The sequence below is a fragment of the Centruroides sculpturatus genome, unplaced genomic scaffold (assembly GCF_000671375.1).
Source record: "Centruroides sculpturatus isolate CEXI.00-Female unplaced genomic scaffold, Cexi_2.0 scaffold610, whole genome shotgun sequence".
Taxonomy (NCBI): Eukaryota; Metazoa; Arthropoda; class Arachnida; order Scorpiones; family Buthidae; genus Centruroides; species Centruroides sculpturatus.
Window position 1 is genome coordinate 298,172 of NW_019385271.1, and position 13,153 is coordinate 311,324.

General features: G+C 26.7%; 1 protein-coding gene across 4 annotated transcripts; it reads right to left on the reverse strand.

The window, feature by feature from the left end:
- Nucleotides 1-374: 374 nt before the first annotated feature.
- Nucleotides 375-12,886, reverse strand: LOC111636988 (putative diacyglycerol O-acyltransferase MT1468). 4 transcript variants are annotated; one of them, XM_023382385.1, is made up of 7 exons: nucleotides 12,661-12,886; nucleotides 7,457-8,579; nucleotides 6,017-6,493; nucleotides 4,213-4,329; nucleotides 3,394-3,621; nucleotides 1,109-1,315; nucleotides 375-955 (listed from the first exon to the last, which is right to left on the reverse strand). In XM_023382385.1, the coding sequence occupies exons 2-7, from the start codon at nucleotides 8,495-8,497 to the stop codon at nucleotides 902-904; spliced, it is 2,124 nt and encodes a 707-aa protein (XP_023238153.1). In that variant the 5' UTR covers nucleotides 8,498-8,579; nucleotides 12,661-12,886; the 3' UTR covers nucleotides 375-901. The 4 variants fall into 4 exon arrangements, with proteins under 4 accessions (XP_023238153.1, XP_023238152.1, XP_023238154.1 ...); XM_023382384.1 differs by having other exon boundaries at nucleotides 12,360-12,886; XM_023382386.1 differs by lacking the exon at nucleotides 12,661-12,886 and adding an exon at nucleotides 11,395-11,969.
- Nucleotides 12,887-13,153: the final 267 nt, after the last annotated feature.

A 13,153-nucleotide genomic window follows, 5' to 3' on the forward strand; every position in this document is an offset into this window, starting at 1 on the left:
GTTCAATAACGTATCAATGTATTTGTGATTACTTTTAGGAACAAAATTTTATTCTATAATTGTCATACAATTATTAAAACAGAGTGATATTTGGAAGGCAAAATATGAAGATCACTTTTTCTTCAGAAATTCATTGCTTAAAAACATTTCATTGAAAATATCTTAACAACAAAACAAAATTACATTATTGTTTACCAGTAAAGTTTTATTGAAAAATATTCTGTTCCTTAACTATCTTACTGAAATTAAAATTTACGTACTGGTTTACAAGTTCCCATAATATATATATATTTATTTATATGTAACGTATATAACTAAATCCATCATATTTAAATTCAATATTTTATTAGGTGCAATAAATTCAATATTTTATTAGGTGCAATAAATTCAATATTTTATTAGTTTACCATTGTGTGTGCAGTAAATCAAAATTACTTGTATACATTTGTACAGATTAGTCTATATTTTCAATTTACAGAAAACACTAAAAATTCATAAATATTTTTTTTATTCCAAAATTAATAAATATGCATAATGAATTTCCAACCCAATTACTTTTATACTAAATTACTTTGCTACCTAATAGAAAAAGAATAAAATACGTACAACTATATTTACTGTATATATACAGGTAAAGATTAACAATTCAACTATTAATTAAAATAACGATAGGAAGGTGATCAATTCGGAATTGATACTCTCCAACGAATCTTATACACGATATTTTACAGTATAATAAATTACAATGACTTGCCAAATAAATACATTGGCATAAGAATATTCGAAATGATGATAATTATAGCAATTATTTAATGCATAATTATTTAAAACAATTTCGCTTTGCTTTTTTAAAACGTTTACTTACAATAAAACCTGCAATGTATTCGAATTTATACGTAAATCAATATATTCTTTCTCTATTCAGATTTTCAGAAGCTCTTCGTGCCATTCTTCCCTAGGAAAGAAGGAAAAAAAATAAAACAATTAACACTGGTAACAACAGAATCGTGATTTTCTACAAAATTCCATTTCAGTCTCATTAACGAAGAGGGATTCGCAATCATTGCTTTTGTATTTACGTACTAGAATATTTAATTGAGATACGCACCTGTGCATTTCTGTGTTGATTATTTGGTGAATAATTAATATCTAGTCGGGATGGTGACAGAAATGAACTGTGATGAGTCATGGTAGGAGTGGTTAATGGTCTAGCTGTCGATACTGTTGATGCTATTGTAGAGAAACTTGCTCTCCTTCCAGATGTAGATAAGGCCCTTCTTCTTGGCCTTCTAACTTCCCCGTCCAAATCTTCATCCTAAATTTATAGAAATCATTATTAAAATTAATCATTTTAAATTAAACGAAATTTACTTTCATTCCATCAAAAAAAAATTTTAGGCATTAAAAAAAGGGAATAAAAATGTTATAAAGATAATGCAAGTAACTTATAGACCAATATGATGTTAACCATATATGAAATACCTAGCTTTATTTGATACTGGATGACAAAGTGGTAGACGGTTTGTCTAACATCAGATAAATGTATATTGGAAAAGGAATTTTGAATCATAAATAAAATATAAACGGCAACAGTACATCTCTGAAAGATTTACGACAGAATGGAAATCAATTATTTACTATAATATCATTTCCAAAAATATCCATAGAAATAAATGATGCACTTTTACTGGCGTCATCGGTGACGTAAAATGACATTTCGTGTTAATTACTAAATTTGTTTTGAATGAATTCGGAATTTAATTGAAATTAATTGCGAAATCGATAATCGATTAATTCGTAAATTTTCGTCCAGGAAATAAAAAAGCAAATCACCGCGATAATTAAATTTTTGCAGACGGAATGATGCCATACAAGTAATGCGATTGTAAATGGAATTTAAATAGCGTACCGGAATGAAATACTCTTTATTAATATGTTTTTAAAATAATTATTATATAATGCAATAATAACCAATAAAATATATTTTATAAATTGTGTTTCTTTTATTGGAAATCATTTTTAAATCTAAATTGCTATTAATGGATTTGCAGTATTAAATTCAGTAGAAACGGCAAAACTATCCTTCAGAATCGTAAGATCTTTGCGTAATATTTTTATTGAACTAACAATAATCGAATATTTCTAAAGGAATTATACTTTTTAAAACCTATTGTAATGATTTTATATAAAACACCAAGAGTATTAGCTTATATATAAGTCTACAAGGTTATTACAAATGTTACAAAATTAGCGAATCATTTGTTAACATTTAATACGAACGTCCGATCTAGACCGGAAGTCACGTGATTTTTAAAATTAAATTAAGATTAAAAATTGTAGTCCCGCATTGTTACAATAAGTAATTGCTCGTATATATAAACTTATAGACTATTAATAGTTTTTTTTTAGTGTCGAAACACGAAAGAACCGTCTGTATTTTAACGAGCAATTATTTATTGTGACATCGTCACAATGCAGAGCTGAAATTTTTAATTTATTTAATTTGTAATACTGTATGTGCTTTTTACTTCTCAAATTAGTAGTATCTTACCCCTGTACATCATACTTTTCCTTTAATAATAGAGTCATCTATCTAACTCCGTTCTGGAGATTAAGGAAAGACAGACAGACGGACGACAGTAAAAATTTATAGATCTACAATTTTTTCAAATTGCATCCCAATTAATATATTTTTTACGATGATCATTTTTAGTTGTAAAAAAGGGTGTTAAAGAATCATTATGTGTATTATATAATTCTATTTAAATATCAATAGAAGACGTACATTGTCTTTTGTACAATTGTAACAAGTAAAATAACTTGTTGGCTTATCTTATATTCTTTTAATTTTCAAATTATTCTGGAATTATCTCTATAAAATAGTTTTAATATCAATATTTATTTAAATATGAACGCAAAAAAAATATATATATGCATTATATATAGGCTATATCCGTTATTATAACAAATTAATACTATTTTAATAGCCTACATTTGCAATTTTTGTTGTTATAAACTATTTAAATGTATAACATAAAATCGAATAAAACTTTCATATAACAAAAGTTTCGATAGATCTAAGAATATAGATAAATCTATAAAACCATTTTTAGTTATTATCGTTGTATACAGCGATACAATTATTATATATTATATAAGTTCGTATAATGTTCATCATTATTAAAGGAAATTATATTAATTAATTATAAATTTATAGTTAGTGTAAATAACATTATTAACCTGCATATCGCAGACGTTTGCTTAACATTGAAAAGATTTCTCATTAATCGTAATAGCAAATATTTTAATATTTATTCATACCATATATAAATATAAAAAAAATACATATATATTAAAATAATATGAAAATAAACGTTGAAAGAAATTCCTTACTTCTATGTTAATAATAATTCCATCAGCTAGAGATTTTCTTCTTCTCATTTCTGCCAATAATTCAGAAAATTCTTCTTTTAATTCTTCTAATTTCCAATAGAGGGCAGAACGAGATATTGGCACCCCTTTATATTCAATTATCACGCTGCTATCTAAGCGATTGAGCATTTCGAATTTCTGTCCCACTTCGTGAAGCTCCTCTTGTACCAAATGTAGTTTTTGCTGTAACTAATATATACATACATATATATATATATATATATATAAATACTATTAATATAGAAATAAGTGAAAAATATAATAATAATGTAAAATTTATTTTAAAAATCGATTAAATTTTTTTTTAAATTTAAAAATAACTATGATAATTAGTTTCATTCGGTAAAAATACAATTAATTATGTAAAAAGCGTGCAAACTCTTAATTAAATAAATTCTNAATGGCATTATTACTGTTATTATTTATAAAGGAACTATGCCATGTTTAATATATAATGTGCGTGAGGTTTTCGAAAAAAACATTCAGAAGTCTATTTGAAACTTTAATGTCAATTGCTATTGTACTATATTCATTCATAGAAATAAAGCACGAAAAATTATTTAAATACTACTACTACTACCATCACTAATAATAATAATAATTTTGTATATTACTAATAAATTATGCAAAGTGTATAGTGTTTATGAAAAATTTATTTAAAAATCTTTAAATATGATAGAAAAATTTTATCGTAAAATTATAATTCAAATAATTTTTTACAGTTAATGTATTTCTAATTAAAATAGAAGAAATAACTATCTTACTCAGGCCAGATCTTACTTGTTGCATGGGGGGTTTTATAATCTCTTCTTGCCTCCTTTCTGATGTATAGCTGCTCCTTCTACGTTGTTCACCTGGTATTCTCCTTTTTGCTAGTAAATGAGCCAATTTATTGATCTGCAGAAAAACAAAAACTTACTATATAATTTTAGAATTTAGGTTAGATTAATGTTATGCAATTCTTTTTTCTTATTTTTCTCGGATAGAGAGAGGAATTACGTTTATAAATCGATTCTAAACAGGTAGGTGATGACACGGATATGGTAAATAGTATAAGTTCGTGATCTGCGTGAGTAATCGGAAAGCCCCTGACGATAGCCTTGTACTAGTTATTGACCCCATATTTGAACGTGCACGCATTAAAGACTTCTCGTCCATGCGATTAATTATAATTTAATTACTAATTTTATATTTTAAAGTGACGATTAAATAAAATTATCAAGAAATACGATAAAACTGGAGAATGCGACTGTACAAATAAAATGCATTTTATAAAAATATTATAGTAGAAAATTAAAAAGAAATTCATATTAAACCGTATCAATATATCTTATGTTGATACATTGTAAACAAGAAACGAAAATCATTAAAAATAAAAGAGTATTTAACATGGAATTCACATATTATCAGTTCCTACATCTCACAGAACAATGGATCATGTTAATTAAAAAACAAAGACTGAATTATATATCTTTACATTAAAAAATTGGTAATGTTAATCCTTTATGGAACTACTTTATTAAAAAGGGAATTCTTGTTTTAACACTAAAATAAATAGATACATATCTTTTTCCTTTGGATCTAGAAATAATTTAGTTCTATAAATTCAAGAAATAATCTAGAAGATAGTTAAATGAAGACATTTTTAATTCAATTTAAAAATAAAATAGAATTTATTTTTTATATTAAAGAAAATATCCCTTTTTATGATCTATAATATCAATATCTATAAATAAAAGTGCATATTTTTAATACGATAGTCAATTTAATCACAGTTTTCTTATTTGTTATGAATAATTAATATTAAATATTTTAAAAAAAGAAATTAATTTTATTTATTTAAATCGATTTTGTTAATTCGAATATAGAATAATGAATGTTGCCTTATGTAGAGTTGTTATATGAGAGCTATCCGACAAAAAAAATCGGATCTTTTAATTCATCAATTAACAAATAATTAAATGGAATTAGGTATTATGATGATTATTATATTATAAAGCCAATAAAGTCATTACGTCATTAAACTCATAATTAATAGTTAAAAAATTATATCACGAAATTCATGATATGATCAAATATGTCAGATCTACGTATAATATATGCGTTATAATAAAATCAGATCAATACATCAGCAGAATAAAGAATCAAAATATCTATAACATCATTTTTCATTTATGAATTTCTGTTTTACTAGTAAATTTTTATTCAAATATGAAAACGAATACATACATACAATCTATATCAATAAATAAAATGAATTAATTAAACATCTAATTCAAAAAGAACAATAGATTTAGTAAGATTATATTTGATAAATATAAACAAATGTATTAGTAACAGAGCTGTTATTAGCTATATTTGTTATTAATTTTCCATTTTAAATCTAGTAGAGTAATATCTCAATTCTGTGTTTTTATAATATTTTAATATTATAATATTCTAAATTTAGAATTTAGAATATTAAAATATTCTAAATTCTAAATAGATTTTAAAAAATTTCATTATTTGAAATACACATGTTATAAATTTGTCTAATAACTTTTATTATTAAGTAATATAAATTTGAAACTTAAATATGTTTTACCTCAGCGATGAAATTCTTAATAAGGTCCTTGGGCGTGGTGACGATAGTTTGATCAGCAGACACAGCAACAGTTAAATTTCCACCATAAGTTAATAATGAAAATGAAACTGGTACATTAGGATTACAAGCCATCCAGTAATAGAATTTCTTTAATTTTCTTGATCCTAAAACGATAAACTCACTAGGACCGGGCAAATTACAATAGTTAACAGTAGCTTTCCTACTTATAAGACCTAGTAACCAATGGGATAAAACGTGCGGTAATAACTTTATGAGAAAATATATAGCCCCATACATAACAACAGGATCAGCAGACGTTTTTAGTTCTTCCATATAATGACGTACTTCCCATAAGCGTGGTATGACACCTTCTTTGTTTGTAGGTAAACAGGTATTTACTATAGCAATTTTATTTCCCATCTCTGGTATAGACTCTACAGCTGAAGGTTCGTAACTCAGATCGACTGGCAAGCTTACCTAGAATAAATTTTTAAAAAAATAATAATAAATACAATGAGAACTATGCGATTCGGATTATCATAGTTTTGTAACTTGCTGTCTAACCTTGAAGAATTTTAAACTGATGAATTTTCATGTTACCGTGCACCGGTGGTTAGCAGGAGACCGTTTATTTTAGCTTTATCTACCGTCTATCAGGAAACAGGAAAATAGATAGAGATGAAAAACAACAGGAGTCTAACAAAAATATTTGGTAACTTGGAACACAGCAATAATGAAACAATAAGAGGCAAAGTTTTTAAGTGTTCATTACAATAGTGTAATTAAGATGATGGGTTGTTATGATCGAAAATGTCATGTAATGACAAAGAAAGTAATATTTGAAGATAATTTATAAAGATATTAAATGATTTTTTTCCTTTGATTAATTCCTTAAAGAATTATAATGAGTATAAGGCAAAAGAAAACTCAAGGACATTTTAAATATGCCGATGAATTCATTTTGTTCTGCTTAATCAATCCGAAATAGTTTTTATGCAATGCAAATAATTTAAAGAATTGATATTTACAAATATAAATTACAAAATTATGTACGACTAAGAATAATTTTTAGCACTTTTAAGAGGAGCATTAACCTAAATAATCTTTAAGCAAAAAAGAATTTTAAAGAATGAACTACAGAAGTATTTAAGGAAAGAAAAAGTGTTTTAGAGGCCACGTTACAAACCTGACGTAAGAGCAGTATTGGAAACAATCCAGATTTTTTTTCATGTTGGGATGTTATTGTCAAATTAAGATTTTTCAAGCCAATTATGTTAAAAAGAAAGGTATGGAAAAAAACAAACAAAACAAAACAAAAAAATACCACCACTCAGCAAACTCTATTTTCAAGTCTATTTTATCTTGTAACGAGATTTGTTCTTACATTTATCTTGTCACATTGTTATAATTTAATGAGAAAATAATAGAAAAATTACTTACAGTCACATCTGGTGGGTTGCAAGGCCCATGTTTCCTGCAATACTCCCTGACTGCACCGGTTGTGGCTGTCAGGAGTATATCATTCAGGCAACTTCTAGTAACTTGTTTAATTCGTAATACTTTCGAAAGGCGGATATCCCTAGACCAGGCAACGACGCGACGTTTAGAACAAGGCTCTCCACGAGAGAAAAAATTATAGTCCCTCTTGGTAAAAATTAACCACATTATAAAAGTCAATGGACCCACGACAAGCGCTCTAAATACATTAAGAGGAAATGTAGTTCCACCGAATCTTGGTTTCATCCTGATAGGCTGTTGCGTATCCGACAGACAATTGGTGAGAATTTTAATCAACGAAATTCCATCACTAACTGCCTGATGCACTCTAACGATCAATACCGTATCGGAATTTCCACCATAATCCCTCACCAGTCTGATTTCCCATAATGGACGATGAGATGGCAAAGGTTCCATCATCAGCTGACTCAGACGTATTCTCAATTGCTTTTTTGTGCGTACCTTAACGTCATCTTCATAGATATGATTCTCAACATTGAAATCATTATCCTCACACCAACAGTAGCCTGCCGAAAGTCTTAAGATCCTTTGAGTAAAACGCGGAAATGCTTTCTGTCCGTCATCCTTTCTTCTGTTTAAAACACGAACCAGAACGATATCCCTCATCCTAGAAACTGTCAACTCTGAATCGAAAAAGAATAAGCAGTGTCCAATATACCGATTAAAGTCTGAATCGTGTAACCAGAATGTATCGGCAGGAGAGACAAGCTTTAATTTCTGACCGTTACACGTACCTTTCTTACAAGTGCACAACTTGAACGTAGTTTGCCTAGCTATAACTGCTAGTGGTAAGAGTACAATCATTAAACCAACGATAGGAAAACCAGTGACAATAGCCACAGCCACGAATATGACGGATAACACAAAACTCCAAGCGATATTCCTGTCTATAGGATGATTAATGGTATTTGGTGGAATGTTTCGTAAATACTTGGGTACTTCTACTTTCTCTTCTTCATCCATAACCTGATAAACGTTCAGTTATAACTTCCGAATGAAAATAGGATCTGGGCAGCTGACATAATAAGGCTGTTCATCTTCTAATCTATCAATAATAAAGAAAAAAAACACATTTCAACATACAGAAATGTATTATATTTTAACATATATTAGTAAACTTTCATAAAATCATGATATTGAACACTGAAATGGTCTGTAGTTTTATAATTTCTTATAAACTGACATTGATAGATATAAATTATTTTATCGATTAATCAACATATTACAAACGAAATTGTTTATAATAAATAGAGAAATTTATATCAAAACATCCAATATATTTTATTGATATCTACACTATAGAAAAAACAAGAGAAGAAAAACTGGATTGTAAGAAAACCGGATAGTCATTACGATTTCCCAAATAACTTGCTCTAGTTTTTTAAAAATAATGACTGTCGCTGTCCTTGAGATAAATCTGATTTTATCTTAATAAAAGTTTAAAGGGATGATTTTCAACAATTACATTACATTTTATTGAAAATTTTATATAATAGAGTATTATTTAGGCACGTATTTCTATAACATTTAATCTGAATGAAGTCATTTATTATACTCATGTACAAACTACTCGTATCGAAATATCATTAATCGCTTTAAAATTTCCGCAGATAACTAACATCGATTAATTAACTTTAAATGTTAATTAAATATACAATTTAAAAAACTTAATATATATTTAAACAAAGTATATACTTTTAAATTATGTTAAATAACAAAGTCATTAAAAATATACAAAAAGTTTTAGAGGGAAAAATAAATGAAAATTTTAAAAGCATAAATCATTATATTCTTAGAGTGTTTTCCAAGATTAAAATCGAAAAAGTCTTCTCCAGACAGGAATATGCAGCTTTTAAAGGTCAAAGGTTGTGAGATTGACAGAAGAATTTTCCACTTTGAATTAATTTAATAAAAATAATGAGTTTAAAATCTTAAGAAATACACTTACCGATGACGAGAATTATAATCAAGATTGGAGAATGTTATATATATATATATATATATATAGTACGTACAGTACAAACACACACGTATATGTTTAAACTACATTTCGGTATTTATACATTTTGTAAGTACATTCTTTAAAAAATATTTAGAAATATGTTTATATTTTATGCTTGAAATACATTTTTTAATTCTTAAATATAAATTCACGTTGTTCTAAAACATGATTATAATATATTCATAAGTTATCTTTTTATCAGATATTTAAATACAATATTTTCTATGTTATTAATTAACTAATATTTGAGTTAATAGAATTTACTCTTTAAATACAGTTTAAAAAAAGGAATAAATATTGAGTTAAACAATTAACATTTATTATATATTTTCCAGTTTACATATTAACATTGTGAGCAATAAGTATCTACAAAATATATATTTTATATCTTGTTTATATAAAGAAATAAAAAATAAATAAATTGTAGCCTACTTTATCCTTATATATTTAAATATCCGTACATATATTTCCGTATTAAAATGTTTCTATGTTTTAATTATAAGCACTAGCCTGTAGGCCTATATGCAATTCATCACTTAGATGCATTTAGTTGTTATATTGTTAGTGGAAACATTCTTGCATAACATTAAAGCAAAGGTAGAAAAAGTGCCTTTTTATTATAGTGTAATTTTAAATTTATACCCATTATTTATTATAAACCTTAACTTATTAGGTATATAATAAATAATAAATAAAAAAGTGACTATATTATGTACTGTACAATAAGCAAATTGTATTTCATAACGATGTTAGTCTGTAATATACGAAAGTAATAATGAAGTCTTTACGTCATAAATAAATTATACAGATAATACTGTGCTTTATATTAGACGTACAGTACATACAATATATTTATATATTTATAACTCAATTTATTAAATGTCTAAATTGTGATGTTATATATTGCATTACATTATTATGCAAAATTTACACGTCTGTAACTACTAAGAACACGATAATTTATATAAAGTTCTTTTATTTTTAACGCTAAAGTTTCCTTTTTTTCACTTCTCTCTCTCTCCCTTTTTTTAAACTAAAATCATAAATAAATTAAGTGTTGTAGTTTATTTATATAAATTTTTCTTATGTATCAGTATTTGTTGATTTTTTTTCCAGGTCTTCGGATCAAGTATCATTTTTAACGAAGAGTCGGGACCAAGAAATTTACTGATTCTTATTTTAACAAAGAGAAAAAGAGTAAACAAAAACAAATTGAGGGAAAAAATGTTATTAAAATATAAAATCGAATATAAATTTTTGAATAAGAACGTGACAAAGCAAATAAGCTATCGTTGGGGACGGTGGTTGGACCATATTGGCTTACTAAAACACACAATCGTTCTATTTTTACTCATACTAAAAGCAACACTATATTTGTAACATAACTAATAAAAGAATTGAGTGTATATAATATTAATTATAAATGTTTTCTACGCAGTTTTAACGACAAATTTTAATTTTTTAAAGCAATTTTTTATTAAATTTTACATTAGATTTTAAAAAAAATATTTATTAGTATCGTTATATTTTGATCCAGAAACATTATACGGATATTTTACACGATTTTTTATTATAATAGTAGATGTACATCGTGAACTTTTTAATTATAAATCTAATATACAAGGTATAAGCACTTACTAATATCGTATTATGCCATTAAATATAATCAATTAACAGATTATTTATAGATATTCTGTATATTTTTTTTTTCAAATAAGCATAAGTTTGATTGACATTGTAACACGAGAATGCTTCATTCAATTGCATCTTCGTAAAGGCGTTTATACGGCATATATAACTCAGTGAAAATTACCATTTAGTTAATTTTAATTGATAAAATAATGTATAAAAATATTACCTGGATGACACGTAAAGATGGCGGAGAAAAAGAAAAATAATTTCGTCTGCTAAGACAACACGCGGAACGTTCGCTTATGACGTCACGGTAGGGATAAAACGTAACGTTTAACCTCGAGAAAACACTATAATAATACGTGAAATTCTTTAAAATGAAAAATATAAGGTCAATGTTAAAATCGCGTGTGAAATTTTCGTAACGTGAAACGTGCAACAACCACAGAATTATACATTGTAATAATCATGCATCCCTAATGACGTCACGCCAGATAAGTAAAAATTCGTTGTAATATTAATTAATTTAGGAATACTAATTATAATATTCTTTACTTAGCTGGCTACTTTTATATACCCCTGTAACTAGCTTTCGTCAATAAAATATTCATGGATGGCTTATCTTACAGATTTTCTATAATTGATCAGCCCAGTCGATGACGTCAAGGACATTTCAATCATTTTATCCGTCGTTCCCTGTGCATTTTACACAGAAAAGAGAGGAAAAAAATATCGCAGTTTATATAACACAATATATCCTCAATAATCATGTTTCACAATCAAAATTTTCGACTCTAAATGTATCTTTATTTGGATTATATTTTAGTATTTGTCTGTCATTAAGATCAATTTTTATAGATATACAAATACTTATTTTATAAATAAAAGTAATTTATATAATTAAATTTTCTTCCAGTTTAGGTTTTATAAAAGATATCTTTAACTAAATCTTTAATTTCAATATTGTCTAGCGATAGAACATTAAAAGAAAAAAAAAAAAAGATTTAAATTTACGAGTAATAAAATGGATCGATATTTATCCTATAAAGTATATATATTAAGGATATAAATGCTTAGAACACAACGCTAAATAATTTATTCGAAACACGTTTTAATGTTGTTCACAACTTAAATGACGAGAAATGATGAAGAAAATATTTGTGAAGAGATAAACACATAAAAATTACATACCTGAGCAACCAGTGTAAAAATCTAGCGAAAATCCTCGAGATGATTCAAACACACGTAGAATGCAGAGACAGAATGAGAAGCTTCTAACCTAGATGCCGTACAGATCAATACACCAAACTACACAAAATATCCCCCTAACAACGTCACATTTACTATCTAAACATGCGAAAGGATGTGTGATAATCATAAAATCGAAATGATAAAAAGAAGATCCTTCACTCCCAACAATGTTCAAATAATACTAACTCTCATAAAAATCGCATCCACCTCGGTTAAGAGATAAAGATGCGTTTTCGCTCACCTTCTTAATGTCTCTATCCATAGCTGGGCAACAAAATGGATGCCACACTTAAAATACAACTGCTGCCTGCTTTTCACTCCGATCTTTGCAAGTGAAATAACATGTGTTAGATATGGAAGAGTCTATCGTTGTTTACGGGGAGAGTGAAGAAACGTAGATGCGGTACCACCGAAAATTTCATATTAAACTACACAAAAAGATTTTTAATGAATTTTTTCCGTGCGTTTCCCCCCTTCTCTCTTTTAACAGGAGAAAATACACTAACTGGTTTCAAACTGGTTCTTGTTTGTTAAATTGCGCTTAATTTATTTTTAGAATTAAGCTTTTAAATAAACTTATAATGGTTTATAAAATCGGAAAATATAAGTGATGTCTTCTTAATATATAATTTCGCGCTTTCGTTTCTTTAATAATAAATATTCTGAAGATTTTCTGCAATATTTTATACGTTTCAACATAAAATTTCCTAGAAAAATTAATACATTTTCTTCGA